Source organism: Thunnus albacares, chromosome 6 (assembly GCF_914725855.1).
Source record: "Thunnus albacares chromosome 6, fThuAlb1.1, whole genome shotgun sequence".
Classification (NCBI taxonomy): Eukaryota; Metazoa; Chordata; class Actinopteri; order Scombriformes; family Scombridae; genus Thunnus; species Thunnus albacares.
Window position 1 is genome coordinate 529891 of NC_058111.1, and position 22610 is coordinate 552500.

At 39.6% G+C, this 22610-nt stretch overlaps 1 protein-coding gene and 1 long non-coding RNA gene across 3 annotated transcripts in view; one reads left to right on the forward strand and one right to left on the reverse strand.

Moving 5' to 3' along the window:
* arrb1 (arrestin, beta 1) overlaps positions 1–22610 on the forward strand; it is a 51830-nt gene that overhangs the window by 26414 nt on the left and 2806 nt on the right. For both annotated transcript variants that reach the window (XM_044353843.1, XM_044353844.1), the window contains 14 exons: positions 6670–6700; positions 6840–6900; positions 7176–7220; positions 8944–9140; positions 9739–9798; positions 9999–10066; positions 10318–10453; positions 13130–13214; positions 13374–13446; positions 14613–14750; positions 14834–14917; positions 17011–17034; positions 17231–17301; positions 22128–22176. In XM_044353843.1, the coding sequence (XP_044209778.1) occupies positions 6670–6700; positions 6840–6900; positions 7176–7220; positions 8944–9140; positions 9739–9798; positions 9999–10066; positions 10318–10453; positions 13130–13214; positions 13374–13446; positions 14613–14750; positions 14834–14917; positions 17011–17034; positions 17231–17301; positions 22128–22176 (1122 nt within the window). The remainder of the gene's footprint in view (positions 1–6669; positions 6701–6839; positions 6901–7175; positions 7221–8943; positions 9141–9738; positions 9799–9998; positions 10067–10317; positions 10454–13129; positions 13215–13373; positions 13447–14612; positions 14751–14833; positions 14918–17010; positions 17035–17230; positions 17302–22127; positions 22177–22610) is intronic.
* Positions 6674–7102, reverse strand: LOC122983805. Its single transcript, XR_006403764.1, has 3 exons — positions 6995–7102; positions 6845–6894; positions 6674–6761 (listed from the first exon to the last, which is right to left on the reverse strand). It is a non-coding gene; the product is annotated as an uncharacterized LOC122983805 (long non-coding RNA).

The window sequence follows — 22610 nt, forward strand, 5'->3', positions numbered from 1 at the left end:
ATCACGTCAACACGCCCTTTATGTGTTTATTTCTTTGGGAAATTTCTCTTATTTCCTTAATTGCTTAATATCTGTATTTACTTAACGAACCAGATTAGAGAGTTTGTTTCCTGGAGCTTCATCAGCTGTTCATGAGTGTTTCTGACTCAAACTAAATACAAACGAACCTTTGAAAACAAGAGCTATATTAATTAATGAATAAAAACTAAATGATAAAGTGAAAGATGGATGAGAAACCAGAGTTTGCTGCTGTATAAACAGATGATGAATGAATATAGTAAAACACAACCGTAATAATATAATAACTACTGAATGTCCTTATATCAGCTTGTAACTACATTTATAAACTAAATCTGTCACATTTGGCGGCTCTAACTGAGAGTTTAGTTTATTACTTTTGATTGGACAGATTTACACGTAAAGTCTTTATTGGCTCAAACACTCCTGAAGCTTTAACGATGTAACCTGATTTATAAACTGCTGCAACTCAGTTCAGCTGTAAAAAACTGATCCAACATTTCCTCATTTCAATCTAAACTCACTTTGGATCCTTTTTAAATCCAAACAGGGGATTTAACAAGCTGCACTACGTAACCGTAAATGTGTCATCTGATCTGTAAAAATACTGCCTGAGACTCATCCGTGACTCTGGTGGAATAAAAATCGAGTCGAGGTTAAAAGTTTAGCTCAGAAACTCCCATCCTGTGCAGAGTGACGTCTGTATTTCCAACAACAATACCAGGAAACACAAAAAGCTTCTATTGTTGAATGTGTAGAAAACCCTCCGTGTTGTGCTCGGGTGTCGGTTTGAATCTCTTTGCTGTAGTTTTGTTGTCAGGGGAGTCTTCAAGCAGCGAGCTGACACAACAATCAGATATTGATCAGTCAGTTAGTGTCAGAGCGTCCTGATCGATCAGATGAAGAGAGTCTGAACAGAGAAGCTCTGCAGACTTCATTTATTGACGTGACAACGTTGCTTTAACATTTTCAAGAAGGAACAAATGAAAGTGTGAATATTCAGGATTTTATTACAGCAACCGGAGAACATTTAGGAAACGTTCTGCTGACGTTTGAAGAGAATATAAATGATTTCTGGGAATGTTACAGGAGAGAAAGTGTTCAAAATTTACATTACAAGAGACTCAAATTTTAAGCTCATAAGATATGTGAATTTCTCACATGTGAAATGATGTTGGTCCAGTGGAAACCATGTATCTCCAGATGTATTGATCTGTACTTTTTCAAATCAATGTAAGCATCAAGTGTTCTTTATGAATGGAGATGGAGGAACTATATTAGATTATCTGAACAATGCAGCATCACAATTATTACATTATCATTAAAAGTTGATGTTTTTGTGACAGTGACAGAATGTGATAAATGTGATTTTTAAGCAAAAATTCCAAACAATGTCTTGTTTAAGGTTCTCAAATGTGAATATTTGCTATTTTTGCTCGTCTTAACATTTTAGTAAACTGAGTATTTTGTGGTTTTGGACTGCTGGTCGGCCGCCATCACTTGGGCCATTTTTACTGTTTTCTGAAGTTTTACAGGCGAAATGATTACTTGAGAAAATTTGATTTATGTGGGAGTTAAAGGACATATCCTGATCAAAGATAACTCCCAGATTCCTTACGGTGGTGCTGGAGGCCAGGGTAATGCCATCCAGAGCAGCTTTATCATTAGATAATGTGTTTCTAAGGTGTTTAGGGCCAAACACAATAACTTCAGTTTTATCTGAGTTTAGTAGCAGAAAATTGCAGGTCATCCAGGTCTTTATGTCGTTAAGGCATGTTTGGAGTTTGTTTAACTGATTGGGTTCATCTGGCTTCATTGATAAATATAATTGGGTATCATCTGCATAGCAATGGAAATTTATGGAGTGTTTCCTAATAATATTACCTAAAGGAAGCATATATAAGGTGAATAGAATTGGTCCAAGTACAGAACCTTGTGGAACTCCGTGTCTAACTTTTGCCTTCATGGAGGATTCATCATTAACATGTACAAACTGAAATCGATCTGATAAATAGGACTTAAACCAGCTTAATGCAGTTCCTTTAATGCCAATTAAATGTTCCAGTCTCTGCAAAAGGATTTGATGGTCAATTGTGTCGAATGCAGCACTAAGATCTAACAGGACAAGTATAGAGACAAATCCTTTGTCCGATGCAGTTAGGAGGTCATTTGTGACTTTCACCAGTGCTGTCTCTGTGCTATGATGCCTCTAAATCCTGACTGAAAATCCTCAAATAAACTATTGTTATGTAGAAAGTCACATAACTGATTAGAGACTGCTTTCTCAAGGATCTTGGATAGAAATGGAAGGTTAGATATAGGTCTATAATTGGCTAAAACACCTGAATCCAGAGTAGGCTTTTTAAGAAGAGGTTTAATTACAGCTACTTTAAAGGACTGTGGTACATAGCCTGTTACTAAAGACAGATTGATCATATCTAGTAAAGAAGTGCTCACTAAGGGTAAGACTTCCTTAAGCAGCCTAGTTGGGATGGGATCTAAGAGACAGGTTGATGGTTTAGCTGAACAAATCATTGAAGTTAGTTCAGACAAGTCTACTGGAGAAAAACAGTCCAAATATATGTCAGGATTTACTGCCGTTACCAAGGTTCCTGTGTTTGGGGAGAGAACGGTGCCTGTTGAGGGCAGGAGGTGGTTAATTTTGTCTCTAATAGTTAGAATTTTATCATTAAAGAAGCTCATAAAGTCATTACTACTGAGAGCTATAGGAATACATGGATCAGTAGAGTTATGACTCTTTGTCAGCCAAAGTGCTGAAAAGGAACCTAGGGCTGTTTTTATTCTCTTCTATTAATGCTGAGTAATAGGCGGCTCTGGCATTACAGAGGGTCTTCCTATATGTTTTAAGACTATTTTGCCAGACTAAGCGACATTCTTCTACTTTGGTGGAACGCCAAATCCTTTCATATTTTCATGATGTTTGCTTTAATTTGCGGGTTTGGGAGTTAAACCATGGAGCTAACCTCTTATGTTTTATTATCTTCTTTTTTAAGGGTTGATGGAGTCGAGTGTTATTCGTAATGAGCCTGCAGCACTATCAACAAGATTATCAGTTTGGGAGGAACTAAAGTTAACATAAGAGTCCTCTGTAGTATTGAGACATGGCAGTGAATTCAGTACTGATGGAACTGCTTCCTCAAATTTATCTACAGCACTATCAGAGAGACATCTAGTGAGGACATTTTGTCTAATGGTGTATAATCCAGTAATAGGAATTCAAAAGTTATTAAAAAATGATCTGATAAAATAGGATTTTGTGGAAAAATTATTAAATGTTCAATTTCGATCCCATAAGCCAGAACAAGGTGGAGGGTGTGGTTCAGACGGTGAGTGGGATTATTTACACACTGAGAGAAGCCAGTTGAGTCTAATAATGAGATAAACACAGTGCTGAGACTGTCATTATCAACGTCCACATGAATATTAAATCACCTACTATAATTACTTTATCTGTACTAAGGACTAAGTTTGATAAAAACTCTGAGAATTCAGATCAGAGTTCAGAGTACGGACCAGGAGGACGGTTCACTATAACACATAGAACTGGCTGTAAAGTTTTCCAGGTTGGCTGAGAGACTAAGAACAAGGCTTCTAATGAGTTATAATGAAGTTCAGGTCTAGAGTTGATAATTAGGCTGCGACTCCTCCTCCTCAGCCAGTGTCTGGAGGAATGTGAGTATTAATATGACTGGGAGGACTGGATTCATTTAGACTGACATGTTCTTCATGACACAGCCAGGTTTCAGTAAGACAATCAATCAATATGATGATCTGAGATTAGATTGTTTATTAATACGACTTTAAGTGATGTAATGTTTAAGATACCTGATTGAATTCTCCTATTTTGTTGTACTATTGCAGTGGTGTTAAGTTTTATTAGATTGTTATGAATGACTCTACTTTTGTTTACTTTAGATTTAATTGATTTAAGTGGTCGGGGGACAGACACAGTCTCTCTGTGGTTTTGGGGACAGACGTGGTCTCTATGTGGTTTTGGGGACAGACGCGGTCTCTATGTGGTTTTGGGGACAGATGCAGTCTCTATGTGGTTTTGGGTGGGTAACTGCTCTAATGGAGGTGCAGAGAAGCGTGTAGGACTGCAGCTCTGCTTCCTGGTCTCAGCTCTGGGTTGTCATGGTTTTGGTCTACTAATAAACTCAGCCATATTTCTGGATATGAGAGCAGCTCCATCCAGAGTGGGATGTATGCCGTCTCTCCTAATCAGACCAGGTCTTCCCCAGAAAGTCTGCCAGTTATCTATGAAGCCCACATCGTTTGCTGGACGCCACCTCGACAGCCAGCGGTTGAATGATGACATGCGGCTATACATGACATCACTGGTCAGATTAGGCAGCGGTCCAGAGGAAACTACAGAGTCCAACATTGTCTTTGCATATGTTCACACCGACTCAACATTGATTCTAGTGACCTCTGATTGGTGTAATCGGGAGTCGTTACCACTGATGTGAATAACAATCGTCTCATATTTACGTTTATCCTTAACCAGCAGTTTTAAATTAGATTCAGTGTCAACATTTCACTACTATTAAAATGTAGAGATGTTTGATCATCAGTATATCATCTCTCTGCTGCTGCTGTTCTATCTGAATGAATCTTTAATCATGTTTACAGTCTTCCTCTCAGTCGCAGCATCTCCTCCATCAGAGTCCTCTTAGTGAAGCTTCCACTATCTTTGTCTTTTCTCACAAAAAGGTCTGAAAAAACTAGATTACTGGGAGCTGCAACCAAGGATTATTTTTAGTTTTTAATCTGTTTACTTTTTAAAATGTATTTGGTCTGTAAAATATCCTCAGATGTCCAAAACCAAAAGATATTCAGTTTACAATAAAGCAGAAAATCTGAGATACTGGGTGTTTGGAGTTTGAGTTCATCATGTCTTAAAGTGACCGAAATGCACATTAAGTCTGGTTTAATTGTCACAGAGTCGTTGCACAGTTGATGGTTTATGTTTATTTGCAGCAGCTCAGTTTGATTTGGGATTTCAGATTGCAGAGCTGCTCTGTGTTCAAATTTAATTGGCCTAATTGCAGAGATGATGGTGAGTAGGTAATCGCATGCTGAGCAGGCTCCCAGGAGTCCTGGTGGTTTCCAGTAAAACGGCGTCCTGATGCTGCTGATTGATGAAGGTCCATCCAGGAGGAAGCTGAAAGCTAATGGAGCCGCAGCAGCTAATTTATGACAACATTAACACAGAGAGGAGGAGGATGTTAATAACGTCAGGCAGCACTAAACACGGCCAGAACGACAGGAAGCTGCTGCTGATGGTGATGGTGATGGTGATGATAGTAATGACTGACAGCAGATCTTCCTCAGAGAACATCTGAACCAAATGTTTGAGCTTGTTTATGTTTATCTTTGTGAGGACTTCAAGTTTTGTCTTTAAGTGAAGACATTTTAGAAAATGAGGATATTTTCTGTTCAGTGAGGACAGTTTCAGAAAGTTGAGACAGTTTTGGAAAATGAAAAAAGTGAAAAGTAAATGTGCATTTGTGGAAAATTACATTTTGAAAAAGCAAGAACATTCTTGGAAAATGATGACATTTGTAAAAGGGAGGATTTTTTTTAAAAAAAGGTGACAAAATCTTTGGAAGTTACAACATTTTAGAAGAATTAGAAATCTTAAAGTGAGGACATTTGGACATTTTTGGAAAGCAAAAACATTTAGTAAAAGTGGGGATTATCCACCATTAGCATGGACGATTATTAGAAAGTAACAAATTATTAAGGAAATGGAAACATTTTCTGTTAAGTGAGGACCTTTCTGGATACTGGGACAGTTTTGGAAAGTGAAAAAAGCAAAGACACTTTTTAAAGAACGCAGACATTTTTTTTGTGAAAAGTAAGGATATTCTTGGAAAGTGTTGATGTGAAACATTTGTAAAAGGAAACACACTGGAAAAAAAACAAAGAAAATTGGTGGGAATCTTTTCTAAAAGTGTTCATCGGATCAGCTGCACACTTGGCGGCTGTATCGCTGGAGAACGAGAGCGCCGTTGGACACGCATCATCATGATCCATATCAATAAACTTAAACTGAGTAAACAAACAGCAGCAGGACTTCTGGGCTCATGAGAGAGGAGGGACGACATCTCTCTCGGTTTGATGACATTTAAAGTTCGGCTTTGTTTTGGTTTCCTGAGGAGAGAGAGAGGGGGGGGCGAGCGAGCTGAGAGGCTGTTAATGACAGAAATACGACGTTATTTCTGATTGTTCCATGATGGCGCCATCGTGGACAATGATTTCTATGATGTGAGGACATTTTTATAAAATTACAACATTTTTGCAAAGCAAAGACTGTTTTTGGAAACATGTTTTGATAACATGTCAAATGTGCCGGAATAAAGATAAACTTCAATAATGGAAGAATAAAACACAGTAAAACTGTCAAACTGCTGCTGTGATGTAACTACAGGACTCACATCTGGAAATAAGGAGAAAATAAATATCAGCGTTTACTCTTTAAAGGCTGAAACTGAAACTAAAACCCTTAAAAACCAGAGAGGAGACAGACATGTTTATCTGTCTGATCCCTGTTCAACAAACTCAGTTACATAAAAGATCAACTCAGACGCTGTTTCACTGACTGCTGCTCTGTTTGTGTTTTTTCAGAGTGTTTAAGAAAGCCAGTCCCAATGGAAAGGTCAGTCCTCCTCTTCTTCTTCTTCATGTTCTGAAGGGTTCATTCTGGCTCTTTCATGAGTCTGTGAAAACCAGAAAAACTGTAAAGAGTGTTTCTAGTAAAACAAGTAATGTTGAACGGATTCTGATTCGTCCCTCAGCTCACCGTCTATCTGGGGAAGAGAGACTTCGTGGACCACGTGGACCTGGTGGAGCCTGTCGGTGAGATCAGTTTAATATATATTTTTTAAGGTTGTTTTTAAACAATAGTCAGAAAATATTAAATAACTCAAAGTACTGAAAACGAAGCTAAAACCTTAATCAGCTGGTGGTCAGTCTGCCCCCTGCTGGTGAGACCAGGTCCTGAGGCGTCACTGTCGAGCTTTACACAGATGTTAGTTTGGAGTTTGGTTCATTTTTGGTAGAAAGACTGATGAAAACTAAAAAGCATCTTTTCTGTTCGCAGCTTGTTGACTTTCTGACTTTTCCTCCTGCAGACGGCGTCGTCCTGATCGACCCGGAATACCTGAAGGAGAGGAAAGGTGAGAAAACTGATTCCTCTCGAGCGTTTTCACAGTCATACATGTCATTTAAAAAAGGAATCCAAATAATTTGTCACTTTTGTCCAAAATTGCAGTTTTGACATATTCCAGTGTGGTTTCAGAGCTCTTCACAGGACTGAATCTGAGACAGTACTGGTTCCAGAAATGTCTCAGCTCACATTTCCTGTGGTGTCGTCTTTTCACTGTTACGCTGATATTTACCTCTGTGACGTAATAATTACAACAAACAAACTAACTGACCTGAATAACAGATCCTGGAGAACTTTCTCCATCCGAACAAGCGACGACGCGGGTGGAAGATTTGTTATATAATTTGAGATGACATCTGATTAAATTATAACTCAACCTTGACAAACTAAACATCGTTTAAAAGCACAAAAACTCACGACTGTATTTTTATAAACCATTTTAACAGCTTCTCTTGTTGCATGTGACTGCAGGTAGTGTAACTGTCAGGTTGAGTAGCAGGAATGGACGCAATTGCAGAGACCAGCATGCAGAGATTGCAGGGTAGACGAAAACCTTTAATCCTGAGGTGGTTAGGACAGGACGGGGCAAAACAGAACAAGCTGAACAAAACAAATGATCCAACAAAGACTCAACTCAAACCAGACCTTAAATACAGACTAAACTAATCAGGGAATGGGGAACAGGTGATGAGACACAAGGGCAGGCTGGGAGTGATTGGCTGAGGAAACACAGCAACAAAACCAAAACCCCAAAAAACACAAAACTCTAAATACAACCCACACCAACCCGTCCAAGAACCACCATGAACCCAAACCCAAGAACACAACACGCCAGGCCAAACAACAAACGGCGGTTCAAACCCACCACCCAAATACATCAAGAAAACCCACATGACCAGAAGGACTAAACAGAAACCAGGAAACCCCAAAGAACACAAAAACCACAAAAAGACCAAAAAACACACAAAGTCCAGGCAGGATGTGACAGTAACTCTTTATGGGCCTGAAAATGTAAAAAAAAAAAAAAAAAAAAAAAAAAAAAATTCAGATCAAAAAGCAACCGCTGGAAAATTAAAATAAACTGAATTTTGTTGGCAGAAGTGTGTTTTTCTACTTTTGTGTCCTGTTGATCAGCTCTAAGCCCCCCAGGTTAGTCTGTTAAAGATCCTTCTTGTCTTCATTAGAGTTGAGAATGTGCGCCTCACTTACAACTTTAAAAACAAAACTTAAAACTCACATTTTAAAATAGTTTTCACCTGGAAACGTTTACTATATTTTAACTCCATCTACAGTATCAATGCTCCTATTATTCACTATTTTATTTGTTTTTAAATCTCTTTTATAGATTTTAATGTTCCCATTTCTCACATCTGTCTTGCATATTTTTGTATTAAATGTGTTAATCAAGTTTTATTATTATTGTTTTCATTATTCACTTGTGGAGTCCCTCAGGGAAATATCCTGGGGCCTTTGTTCTTTCTGTTAAACATTATAAAGATTCAAAGAAGCACTAAAACATTTAGGTAAATCCTCTTGTTCTCTTTCTTCTCCAGAGTCAGATGAGTAGATGGATATTAGTTTCATCTCTGTGTGTCCAGTACTGAGCTAGGTCCAGGGCGTGGTTAGCCTAGCTTAGCATAAAGACTGGAAGCAGAGGGAAACTGGCTCCATCAAAGTGTTTTTATGTTAATTAGTCTCTAACAGGATTGACGGTGGGTTTTTTTCCCCCTCAGTGTTTGTGACTCTGACCTGTGCGTTCCGTTATGGCCGTGAGGATCTGGACGTTCTGGGTTTGACGTTTCGGAAAGACCTGTTTGTGGCGAATGTCCAGGCGTTTCCTCCACTGCCTGAAGAGAAGAAGAGTCTGACTCGTCTCCAGGAACGTCTGATTAAAAAACTGGGAGAACATGCCTACCCGTTCACCTTCGAGGTACTGAAGCAACAGAGCTTCATCCAGATCATCCTGCAGAGCGGGAGTCGTGTTTTATTGATACCAGCATTGATGCGATACCCGATACTTTGCTCTGAGAAATACACACAACAAAACCCTAAACACAAGCAGCCTTACAATAATTATATATATATATATATATATATATATATATATATATACACATACATATATATATACACACATATACACACACACACACAGAGTCTGAAACTGATGATTTAAAATCAGGAACTCTCAGATCAAAAAATGAGTCGAAACGTTTTAGGATCTGACCAGATATTTCACGTCTGCAGATAATTTTATTATTATTAACTGGATAAGTCCCACTGTGGTCGGAAAATTCTTCCCGGTTACAGAAAATGCAAACCAGGTGAAGGATTAAATGATGTTCGTTATCAGGAGGAAGTTTACAGATGTGAATTTGTTTTTCTCTTGTAAAACTAAACCAGTGGATGATTTCGTACCAAATGGAGCAAAGAGTAAGCTAGACTGAAACAGCCAACAACATGCTAACAGTAACTCTAGACTGGTACATTTGAAGAAGAACAGGGTATTGATTGATCATGTGTTTCAGATTCCTCTGAACCTGCCGTGCTCCGTCACCCTGCAGCCGGGCCCCGAGGATACCGGGAAGGTAACCACTCAGCTTTTCATTTTATTCATTTTCCGACTGCGGTTCTCATTAAGTTTCACAGCTGCTTTTCTTTGCAGCTACTCTGAGGCCGGTTGGGTTTAAGTGCCTTCAGCAGCGTTTCCATCTTAGCTGATGAAGTATTTAAAGAAATCAACATAAGAAAATGCTGAAGTTACTTTCTTGCTGTCGTGTGTCTTCAGGCCTGCGGTGTCGACTTTGAAGTGAAAGCTTTTTGTGCTGAAAATGTTGAAGAAAAGATCCACAAAAGGTAAAAGCTGCAGTCTGACAGAATAAAGAGATGAATTATGAATGAAATTGTACATTAGCAGCTTCCTGCACAGAGAGGACGGCTGCAGGGGATCATTTCACTCCTGACAGGGAAGAAACTAGTTCAGTCCAAACTAAATAAAAACATTTCCATGGTCTTAAAATCAGTATCTTCACTAAAAAATAAATATGCTATTTTAGAAAGACAGTAATAGTTATTGGCAGCAGCATCAGTGTGTGTCTTTGTTTCAGGAATTCGGTGCGTCTGGTGATCAGGAAGGTGCAGTACGCTCCAGAGAAGCCCGGTCCTCAGCCGACAGCAGAAACCACCCGACAGTTCCTGATGTCGGACAAACCTCTGCACCTGGAGGCCTCTCTGGACAAGGAGGTAACGCCTGAGTGCTGCGTACATTTACAGTCTAACAGCTTAGTGCAGAAACCCTGTGAACAAACACTGCGACCAGAGGAAGCAAACAGACTAAAAGCAAGCAAGCAAAACTTTATTTCTACAGCACTTAACAGGAAGAAAGAAGGAAAAAAGGCAGATTTCTTGAGGCAACAAGGTGTTTTGTGGTGTGAGAGGTGTTGCTGTTGCAGGACTGAACTTGAGATTTTAGGTTTTAAAATTAAGGTTTGAATCAGAATTAATCTGTTTTTAAAGACAAACACGCAAATTAAATTTGAGTAATTTAAATACTAGCAGTATTAATCTGCCAATTATTTTCTGGATTAGTCAGTGAATTATTTGGTCTATAAAACCTCAAATGACTGAAAAATGCAGATGTTTTGTTCAACCAACAAAGCCTAAAGATATTTAGTTTAGTGTTTAGTATAGTTTTTTTATTCACTCTGTATTCTCTGTTGCTGAATTATTCACTCACTGATGGTCTACTTTAATTAGAAGTATATTGTTATTGGAAACATGATGGGGAGTAATGAGGTAATGACCACTAGAAGTGATCTTATTATATTCCTCATTTTGTGAAATCATACTGTGTTTTTTGAGGCCTGGCAGCGTGTTTAGGTTGTTGGGAGTTTCTGCACTACAGGACATAAATATACCGTCCTTCCTGTCAGAGGAAAAACACTTCAACGTTAAGTAGCAGGAACGGATCTAAAGCAGAGACCGACGAACAAATGATCCAACAAAGACTGGACAGAAAAACCAGGACTTAAATACAAACTAAACTAATGAGGAACAGGTGAGAAGACACTGGGCAGGCTGGGAGCTGATAGGCTGGGGAGACGAGGGCTAACGAGGACGAATGCAGGGCAGGTGTGAGGAGGAGGAACACGAACACACTATGGAAACACACAGTAACAGAAAACCAAAACCCAGAAAACACAACACTCTAAATAACAACCCAGCATAAATCAAACCATCCCAGAATTACATGAACTTAAGCACACAACACTATAAGCTACTAATAATGCGGTCATCTAAACCCACCACCCAGACCATAACAAGCAAAACTATACGACAACAGAGGAGTGACTACGAAGTGAGATTAATGGGTTAGCGAGGTGTGTTTAGCCTGCAGGGTTTTCAATGTCACGAAGGTGTCTCTTTTTTAACCTGGCTACATCACCATGGTAACTCTCCGTTAACCTGCTACATCACCATGGTAACTCTCCGTTAACCTGCTACATCACCATGGTAACTCTCCGTTAACCTGGCTACATCACCATGGTAACTCTCTGTTAACCTGCTACATCACCATGGTAACTCTCCGTTAACCCGCTACATCACCATGGTAACTCTCCGTTAACCTGCTACACTGTGGCAATAAAAAGCGCCGTCCTTTCACTAACTACCTGATTTTCTGCAAAGTCCATTTAACACTGCTGGTACTGCAGCTATTAGAAAACCAATTAGAATATTGATTCGTTTATCATACTTACCATTGATTTGATGTCATGTTGTAAATTTGTAATGGTGCGAGAGGTTCGGGTTACTTGTGGGATGGGATTTTGTTACAATATATCAAATTGTATTTCAAATAAAAAAAACAAACAAAAAAAACTAATAAAGAAATATTTTGAACAAATCAAAAAGATGAATCTATGCTCCCCATGCACAGCCAGTCAGGTGCTGGTCGGTCACAGGAACATATAAGGTGAAATTCAAAATTAACCACCGCACACTGTAATGACTTTACTGTGACTTTATTAAGAGTGAACAACACATTTTGTCTATAGCTTCTTCAGGTTCGCTCAGCACTGTATACAGTAGTATGTAGTACAGTATAATCTATTGGTATTCATCTCAGGTAATAATCTATAATATTAACTTCATTTTGATTCAGCCAGAATCTAAAGTGGTTTCCACTGGTCCTTCATTCTGGGACAGAGTCAGACCTGAATGCACTTCTTGAGTTTAATGTTTAAATTTGCTGCATCAAGTTTAAAGTTTAAGAGCTTTGGATGTGGGAGGCATGGAGAGAGCATTGAGTGGTCAAATAAGTATACAAACTATTTACATAATTAATAAATTAATGAAACAGTTTTTTAATGACTGAATTTACATCAGCAGTTTTCTGTCAGCATTCCTCTCTCACCTTCTTGCTGTGATAATGTATTTATATTATTCATATCTCTCTGTTATAATGATCTGTCCTTCCTGACTGAAGCAGCGGCATGTGATTGGTCCATTTTGTGCTGAAAAAGAGTCAAATGACACCAAGTGCCCCTTTCATGGGGACGCGCATAGAGCCTGAAGCAGAAGGCAGTTAACAAAGAAAGTTCATACCCACCGTCGTGATACCACTTATCTCTGATCACGAGTTTAGGGTTTGTTGAGCCAGATCACACAAAGAAAGCCTGGATATGTTGAACTGGCTTCGTAGTAAAACTCTCAGAAGTGTAACACAAGAAACCCCAAAGAACACAAAGGGTCCAGAAAACAAACCGAAAGTCCATTCGGGACATGACAATCGATCAATACGAGACACCTGACGCTGATTAAAGCTCACAGTCAGAACTAAAAAGTCTTGTAACTATTGTTTGGGTGGACTCAGCTGTTAAATATCGATCAGAAAGATTGATGTTTGTATCTGTCCGTCAGATTTACTACCACGGCGAGCCCATCAGCGTCAACGTTCACGTCACCAACAACACCAACAAGACCGTGAAGAAGATGAAGATCTCAGGTATGAAAACGCCTGGTTTTCTCTGTGTGTTTATTAGTGTAGCAGGTGTGTTATTGATCACTGTGTTGTGTTATTGATCGCTGTGTCGTGTTATTGATCACTGTGTTGTGTTATTGATCGCTGTGTTGTGTTATTGATCGCTGTGTTGTGTCTCCGCAGTGCGACAGTACGCAGATATCTGCCTGTTCAACACGGCTCAGTACAAATGTCCAGTGGCCACTGAGGAGTCCGAGTGAGTTTAATCTCAGACAGTTTTCTCTGCTTTGACTCAGTGTGATGAGAACAACAAATGACAAACTGATGATGAGACTGAAGTTCAACCTTTCAGTCACATCACATGATCTTCCTCAGCAGATGGGGAGTTCCTGACTTTAAGATTTCTTCAACATGAACAAGAAGTCTTTAAAGTCCTCAAGAAATACGAATCTGAACATCTACCATGAAATGACCGAATCCATCTGTTGATGCAGGTTTTATGATACAGTTGAAAGCCCCAAAACAGCTGCTATTAGATTGTTCTGTCAACATACTGATGATTTAGACATTTTACGAGCTTTGAGTACTCCGTCTGCTGTGTTTGTACCTTTTTCTAGACTGCTTCCCCTTCAACATTCTTCCTCCTCCAGTGGTATCTCACTGCCTCAGTCTCTGTCCAACAACTCTTTGTCTGACCTTCACTCACAGTTCCATCACAAACATCCGTTAACCTGCAGCTGCTTGACAGTTCATATTAGTATGTTGGCAGAGTGACAGTGGTTAACGTTGGTGTCCTGAATGGTGATTAACGTCTGAGAAAGTCTGGTGAAAGTTTTGTGGATATTGTGTTTTGTCGTGTTCAGACACTGTAAGATGATTCTGACGAGCGCTGTGTGAAGCAGATGGAGGCTCAACTGAAGTGTGTCGCCGGAGCAAAGATCACGGCTGCGTTAACGTCTGAAAGGTTCATCCTCTGTGGTAGAAACAGGATCAGGACATTTCTGCCACAGAGAGCACAAGTTTCCAGAGCAAAGAGAAAAAACAGTTGCAGTGACACAAGTTTAAATTTAAAAAGATCAAAGCTAATAATCAGGAAGCCGAAGGTTGTGTGTGTTTTTTAGAGGAATATTCACACTTTTTTGGGAAATCCTCTTCTTTTGTGTAAGTTGATGGCAAGAAAAAAGCAAATATTGTCAGTGTAATCAGTGAAATATCAGAGCACTTACTTAATATTCAACAACACACGTTATGACTGCAAATGAAGAACAAAACAGTTGCATAAAACCGAATCAAATGACGAACCTGAAAGTTAAAAGGCCTCGAATGATGATGATGAAATCTCAATGAAGTAAATCAGCAGTTATCGTCTGGGTATAAATTCCAGCTGAAATCGTCACCACATTGATATTTTTCTCTCCTCAGTGACGTCGTCGCTCCCAGTTCAACTTTCTGCAAAGTTTTCACTCTCACTCCGTTTCTGGCCAACAACCGAGAGAAACGAGGTCTCGCTCTGGACGGAAAGCTGAAGCACGAAGACACCAACCTGGCCTCCAGCACACTGTGAGTCCAGAAACACTCATGAGGCCTTTCTGTGTCTGTAGGACTGTCGATCGGTCTGACTGAATGTTTTCTCACCTGAGCAGGTTAAGAGAAGGAGCCAATAAGGAGATCCTCGGCATCATCGTGTCGTACAAAGTCAAAGTGAAGCTGGTGGTGTCGCGAGGCGGGTCAGTACGCTCTGCTTTGTGTTTAACTTAACATGTAGAATCAGTGTACTCTGTCCCTGGTGTTTGGACTTATTTGGTCACAATTATTTACCAAAAAGAGTAAATTTAACATTTGGTGTAAGTTTTTGGTTGTAACTGAACATAAACTCACTGGCTACTTTATCACCTGTGCAATCTAATATAATCCAACACAACAGTTCTGCCATAAATTCTACATTTACAAAGTTTCTACATTTTCAGTTTGTGTTGACGTTGTCAGAAAGGTGATAATTCTACTTCCTGTTTATTATTGAGGTCGTAGTGGGTGCTGCTCTGCTGCAGTGCATTATACTGAATGGTGTTCCTAATATTTTGCCCCCCTCATGTATGTTAATGGAGTGGACAAAATATTAGGAACACTGTTCAATATAATGCACTCCAGTACACCACCCACTACTGAAAATGTAGAGGCTTCGTAAATGTAGAATTTATGGCAGAGCTGTTGTGTTGGATTATATTAGATTGAACAGGTGTTCCTGATAAAGCAGCCAGTCAGTGTCGTCTGTTATGTGACACTAAAAAGTTCCTTATATCACTTAAAGATATAATATGTAATTATTCCACATTAAAATGTCTAAAAACAACTAGACCTATGTTAAATATGTTGTTGAGTTGTGTACATTATCCCAAATGTTTCCAACAATGTTCAAACTCAGAGAAATCTGTAATTTAATCAAAGTAACGGACCGTTTCATTTGGTCGCCTGTCGATGGCGTCATACCTCCTCTACCAAAGAGTAAACATGCACCAGATGCATACGGCGGCGCTGTGTTTGTCTGCTACAATGGCGTCTACCAAAGAGTAACTTACACACATACAAGATAATACATCGGCGTTGTGGTTGTTCCACACAAACTGTTATAAATGGACTTTTATTCAGTTTTAAGCCACATTTTCATGATAAATTTAGGTGGTTTTTAACTATATCTTTTAGCCGGAAGAAGGATTTTAGTCATTGGACGTCTGGATCTTAAGTTATCAGAGAAATAAACTGGACAAACGTTAGCAGCAGCTCGGCTAACAGCCCCTCCAGGAAGTCCGGTGGTCACCAAACATTGTCGGAGAAATATTGATTTTTTAGGTAAAACAGCTTTAATTAGTATTTTAATGATTTTAATCTGCGTGTACGTTTGTTTTTGGAGAGGAGGAGACCTCTGCTGATAATTCGGCTCCCGGGAGAAACCGACCGAACGTCTGGATCTTAAGTTATCAGAGAAATAAACCGAACAAGTGTTAGCAGCAGCTCGGCTAACGTCCGGTGGTCGCTGTACATTGTCGGGGAAACACTGATTTTTTAGGTGAAACAGCTTCATTCAGTGTTTTTACCTGTAATCTCCGGGTCTGCTTGGTCTGGAGAGGAGGGGACCTCTGCGGGTAAGAACATCCTGAATGATGAACACTGGAGTAATCCTATCCCGCTGAAGCTGGTTATTTAACAACAAAGACAACAACTCCCATGATCCCTTGCTGCTTCACACCGTCATCACACTCCATCTGTTGTTATTGTTTTGATTGAGAGACGCCTAGCGGCTGAAATTACATGTTGTGCGTTTAAATTGTCTGTGACTTTGTAAGTTACTCTTCATTTTGACTTGAATCCCAGCTTAGACACTGTTTCCATAATTATGTCCAAAAACAGTTTTATTATGGGATGAAAAACTGCTACAGTATCTTTCTACTTTATATTTCAGCAGATTTCAGTTTGACTTTAAAGCTGTTTTATCCCGTCTGTTCTCCATGACTGCAGATGATTTTACAGATTCATCAAGTGAGCAGAAAGCTGCTGTTTCCAGAGTTAAAATATAAAACTGTAATTTCTGAATGTACTGTCTCCTCTGCATTGATGGCTTCTGTGTGGAAATTAATGGGTGTGATTCAGACCACATTATTGGGACAAACAGTTAACATGAGCAGAAAGCTGCTCAGATCACAGAGGAGTTGGCCTTTAGCGGCTCTGTAACACCATGCCAGTTAATGACCACATCAATAGAAATGAGTACAAACACTGTGCTGCTGCTGTGAAGCTGAAGGTGTTAAATGTTTATTGATTTCAGGCTCCTGGGAGATCTGGCAGCAAGGTAACCTTTCACGTTCTGTCACGTCACTGAGATCATCGATGAAAACACTGATACAAACCACACACTGAGATTTACAAAGGTCACCTGAACATCTCAGCAGATAAGCACTCACACAATAGCCACACAAATAAATGTCTTCAATAAACCTGCTGTGGATTGTTTCTGTTTTTATGACATCTACTGATTTGTTTTCCAGTGATGTCTCTGTTGAACTGCCCTTCACATTAATGCACCCGAAGCCGTTAGAAGAATCCATCTACAGAGACGGTAAGACGTGTTTTACAGCGTCCTCATCTCCCCAGAGGTCAGATCCTGTTCAAAACCCAGTAAACTCAAACTGCAGCTGAGATTTAGAAGAAGATTCATGTTCAACAGGAAACACATCTTACTACCAGAGATGTTAGCTGTGTTCACTTCATACCACAGACATGAACCATTTAAAATCACACACTATCAGTGCGGCGAGAAAAGGCATAAAAAGCTGAAAATAAGTGAAGAAATATAAAATAAATAAGAAAATAAGTGACACATGAACATACAGGAGATACATGAACATACTGGAGGTTACAATGCTGACAGATATCAGGAAGTTATCGCTTCACCTCAGCCTTTAACTAGCTGCGACTTTATTATTATTATTATTATTATTATTATTGTTGTTGTTGTTGTTGTTATTATTATTCAGTAGGTTTTATCTTTTATCTTTTACCATTAATGTTTTTTTAAGATGTTTTTATGATATTATTATGATGCACTTGGTTTATTGATGTAATTTCATTGTTATAAAGCACTTTGAGCTGCATGAAAGGTGCTATGCAAATAAAGTTGATTATTATTATTATTATTATTATTATTATTATTACAAACAATAAGAAGGCAAATTAATAGAAAAAACAAACTGTCAAAATTAATAAAAACTCAAAGTTCAAATCGGTGTCACAGCAGCAGAAAAAGAGATAAAACACACAAATAAGGATGTATTTTAATGAAATTAATAAAAATAAAATAAGAAATCACAGAGATGATATGTATACATTATAGATTAATTTTGCAAACATTAACATATATTGTGTCACATATACTGTATGTGCAGTGTAACACAATACACTAATAATACAACACTCACTTATAGAGAATGCTAATATACTGTGTACTATACAATAACATTAATATCAGTAGTGATTATTATTAGATGTTAATATAAGTATACAGACTTAAATAGTGTTAATTATGTTACTACTACTCTTAATAATATAAATAATAATAATTATAATTATAATAATAGTGATATGTAATGAAAAACAGCATGCAGGTGTGCTGCTGTATAGTGATTGTTAGAAGTTAAGTATCTATCATTAATGACATTTTATGTCTTGGAAACAACAATGAAGAAGTCAAGTTAAATGTGCTGGATTGAAAACATGTCTGCACAAAAGACAAAAAATTACAACATTTAAAGATTTTTACTTTTTTCCGTTAAAAGTCTCCTACAGCACTTGTAATACCACTTAGATGTAAAATTATGGTAGTTCATATACAGCAACATATACAGACTCTGATATCTAACTATAAAGGAGGGAATCTCTGTGTGTATGTGTCCTTCATGTATCTCAACACTGTTCATCAGACTGACTTCACTCTTTCCAAAGGAAAGTGTGAAGTTGTTTGGATGAGCAAGAAATATATAAAAATACCTCATAAACAACGTTGATTTCCTTCCTCTTCAGTGCCACTCTGTGAGATTACACCCGCAGTGATAAGAACTACTGTAGAGAATGAATTGAAAAAGTTCAGAGAGTTCAGCTCTATTCCCATTTTTCATGTGCAAACTTTGCATGTATGTTCGAGACAAAGTACAGGATGTCTCCGGCACATTTTGAACAGTTACTACAGTTCATGTGATCAACTTCAGCTCAGCTCAGAACTATAGTCTGGAGATATTCTGCATGTGAGGCGTTTAAGGGACGAGCACTGTTCTTGCCAGGTATTGAGAGTCACCGCGCTAGTAAGACTATGAATGAAGGAAATTAAATACAAGCAGAAACGGCAGAGGTTAAATATTGTGAACAACGTTGAACAGAAGATGGAACATATTCATAACGAGAACATTACAGAAAGATGAAAATGATCAGCAGAGATGTGAACACAGTTTGCTTGATGTGAAGCAGAAACATTTGAGGGTTAGGGTTAAGGTTAAGGTTAGGGTTAGGGTTAAAGTTAGGGTTAGGGGTTAGGGTTAGGGGTAGGGTTAAGGTTAGGGTTAGGGGTAGGGTTAGGGTTAAGGTTAGGGTTAAAGTTAGGGTTAGGGGTTAGGGTTAGGGGTTAGGGTTAAGGTTAGGGGTAGGGTTAGGGTTAAGGTTAAGGTTAAGGTTAGGGTTAAGGTTAGGGGCAGGGTTAGGGTTAAGGTTAAGGTTAGGGTTAAGGTTAGGGTTAGGGTTAAGGTTAGGGGTAGGGTTAGGGTTAAGGTTAAGGTTAGGGTTAGGGTTAGAGTTAGGGTTAAGGTTAGGGTTAGGGTTAGGGGTTAAGGTTAAGGTTAGGGGTAGGGTTAGGGTTAGGGTTAAGGTTAGGGTTAAGGTTAAGGTTAGGGGTAGGGTTAGGGTTAAGGTTAGGGGTAGGGTTAGGGGTAGGGTTAAGGTTAAGGGTAGGGTTAAGGTTAAGGTTAGGGGTAGGGTTAGGGTCAGGATTAGGGTTAAGGTTAGGGTTAACGTTAGGGTTAACGTTAAGGTTAGGGGTAGGGTTAGGGTCAGGATTAGGGTTAAGGTTAGGGTTAGGGTTAAGGTTAGGGTTAAGGTTAAGGTTAGGGTTAGGGTTAAGGTTAGGGTTAGGGTTAAGGTTAAGGTTAGGGTTAAGGTTAGGGTTAAGGTTAGGGGTAGGGTTAGGGTTAAGGTTAAGGTTAGGGTTAGGGTTAGAGTTAGGGTTAAGGTTAGGGTTAAGGTTAGGGGTTAAGGTTAAGGTTAGGGGTAGGGTTAGGGTTAGGGTTAAGGTTAGGGTTAAGGTTAAGGTTAGGGTTAGGGTTAGGGTTAGGGTTAAGGTTAAGGGTAGGGTTAAGGTTAGGGTTAGGGTTAGGGTTAGGGTCAGGATTAGGGTTAAGGTTAGGGTTAACGTTAGGGTTAACGTTAAGGTTAGGGGTAGGGTTAGGGTCAGGATTAGGGTTAGGGTTAGGGTTAGGGTTAAGGTTAGGGTTAAGGTTAAGGTTAGGGTTAGGGTTAAGGTTAGGGTTAGGGTTAAGGTTAAGGTTAGGGGTAGGATTAGGGTTAGGGTTAGGGTCAGGATTAGGGTTAAGGTTAGGGTTAGGGTTAAGGTTAGGGTTAAGGTTAAGGTTAGGGTTAGGGTTAAGGTTAGGGTTAGGGTTAAGGTTAAGGTTAGGGGTAGGGTTAGGGTCAGGATTAAGGTTAAGGTTAGGGTTGGGGTTAAGGTTAGGGTTAAGGTTAAAGTTAGGGGTATGGTTAGGGTTAATATTAAGGTTAAGGTTAGGGTTAGGGTTAAGGTTAAGGTTAGGGGTAGGGTTAGGGTTAAGGTTAGGGTTAAGGTTAAGGTTAGGGGTAGGGTTAGGGTTAGGGTCAGGATTAGGGTTAGGGTTAGGGTTAAGGTTAGGGTTAAGGTTAAGGTTAGGGTTAGGGTTAGAGTTAGGGTTAAGGTTAGGGTTAGGGGTTAAGGTTAGGGGTAGGGTTAGGGTTAAGGTTAGGGGTAGGGTTAGGGTTAAGGTTAGGGTTAAGGTTAGGGGTAGGGTTAGGGTTAGGGTTAAGGTTAGGGTTAGAGTTAAGGTTAAGGTTAGGGGTAGGGTTAGGGTTAAGGTTAGGGTTAGGGTTAAGGTTAAGGTTAGGGGTAGGGTTAGGGTTAAGGTTAAGGTTAGGGTTAAGGTTAAGGGTAGGGTTAGGGTTAAGGTTAAGGTTAGGGGTAGGGTTAGGGTTAAGGTTAGGGTTAAGGTTAAGGTTAGGGGTAGGGTTAGGGTTAGGGTCAGGATTAGGGTTAGGGTTAGGGTTAAGGTTAGGGTTAAGGTTAAGGTTAGGGTTAGGGTTAGAGTTAGGGTTAAGGTTAGGGTTAGGGGTTAAGGTTAAGGTTAGGGGTAGGGTTAGGGTTAAGGTTAGGGGTAGGGTTAGGGTTAAGGTTAGGGTTAAGGTTAGGGGTAGGGTTAGGGTTAGGGTTAAGGTTAGGGTTAGAGTTAAGGTTAAGGTTAGGGGTAGGGTTAGGGTTAAGGTTAGGGTTAGGGTTAAGGTTAAGGTTAGGGGTAGGGTTAGGGTTAAGGTTAAGGTTAGGGTTAAGGTTAAGGGTAGGGTTAGGGTTAAGGTTAAGGTTAGGGGTAGGGTTAGGGTTAAGGTTAGGGTTAAGGTTAGGGGTAGGGTTAGCGTCAGGATTAGGGTTAAGGTTAGGGTTAAGGTTAGGGTTAAGGTTAGGGGTAGGGTTAGGGTCAGGATTAGGGTTAAGGTTAGGGTCAAGGTTAGGGTTAAGGTTAAGGTTAGGGTTAGGGTTAAGGTTAGGGTTAGGGTTAAGGTTAAGGTTAGGGTTAGGGTTAGGGTTAAGGTTAGGGGTAGGGTTAGGGTCAGGATTAAGGTTAAGGTTAAGGTTGGGGTTAAGGTTAGGGTTAAGGTTAAGGTTAGGGGTAGGGTTTGGGTTAATATTAAAGTTAAGGTTAGGGTTAGGGTTAAGGTTAAAGTTAGGGGTAGGGTTAGGGTTAAGGTTAGGGTTAAGGTTAAGGTTAGGGTTAGGGTCAGGGTTAGGGTTAGGGTTAAGGTTAGGGTTAGGGTTAAGGTTAGGGTTAAGGTTAAGGTTAGGGGTAGGGTTAGGGTTAGGGTCAGGATTAAGGTTAAGGTTAAGGTTGGGGTTAAGGTTAGGGTTAAGGTTAAGGTTAGGGGTAGGGTTAGGGTTAATATTAAAGTTAAGGTTAGGGTTAGGGTTAAGGTTAAGGTTAGGGGTAGGGTTAGGGTCAGGGTTAGGGTTAGGGTTAAGGTTAGGGTTAGGGTTAAGGTTAGGGGTAGGGTTAGGGTTAAGGTTAGGGTTTCTGTAATGTTCTCTCTTGCACAGAGTCACTAAACACTGAAAACATCTTTCATGATGTCTGTAAAGTGTCAGTGACCACAGTCTCTCTCTTTCAGCTCCAGATGAAGCTCCGATCGACACAAACCTGATCGAGTTTGACACACAGTAAGCAGCCGTCTCTCCTGTCTGTCTCTTTGTCTTCCTGTCTCTGATCCGACCTACTCTGCTCTGGATAACAGCCGTTTCAATAACCCTGACAGCAGAAAGGGTTTCCTCTCCGCCTGCTGAAGCATTAAGCGTGATGGACTTGTCTCCTGCGTCTCGGTCTTAATGCGTCTTAATGCTCGACGCTGTGGGAGCTGCAGGAAATGGCCTGTAAACTGGAAAGTCATCCTGCTGTCAGCAGAGCCTCCACACGGCAACTCTGCATTTACAGAACAGTCACGCTCACATAACCACGAAGCTGCAACAGAGCAGAATTTATTCACCAGCAACGGTGAAAAAAACCCAAATATTTAAGTCATTAAAATTATTTTCATAATCTTGGGTTAGTATGTTTGATTCATTACACACTTCAGAAGACAATTCATTCAGTCTTT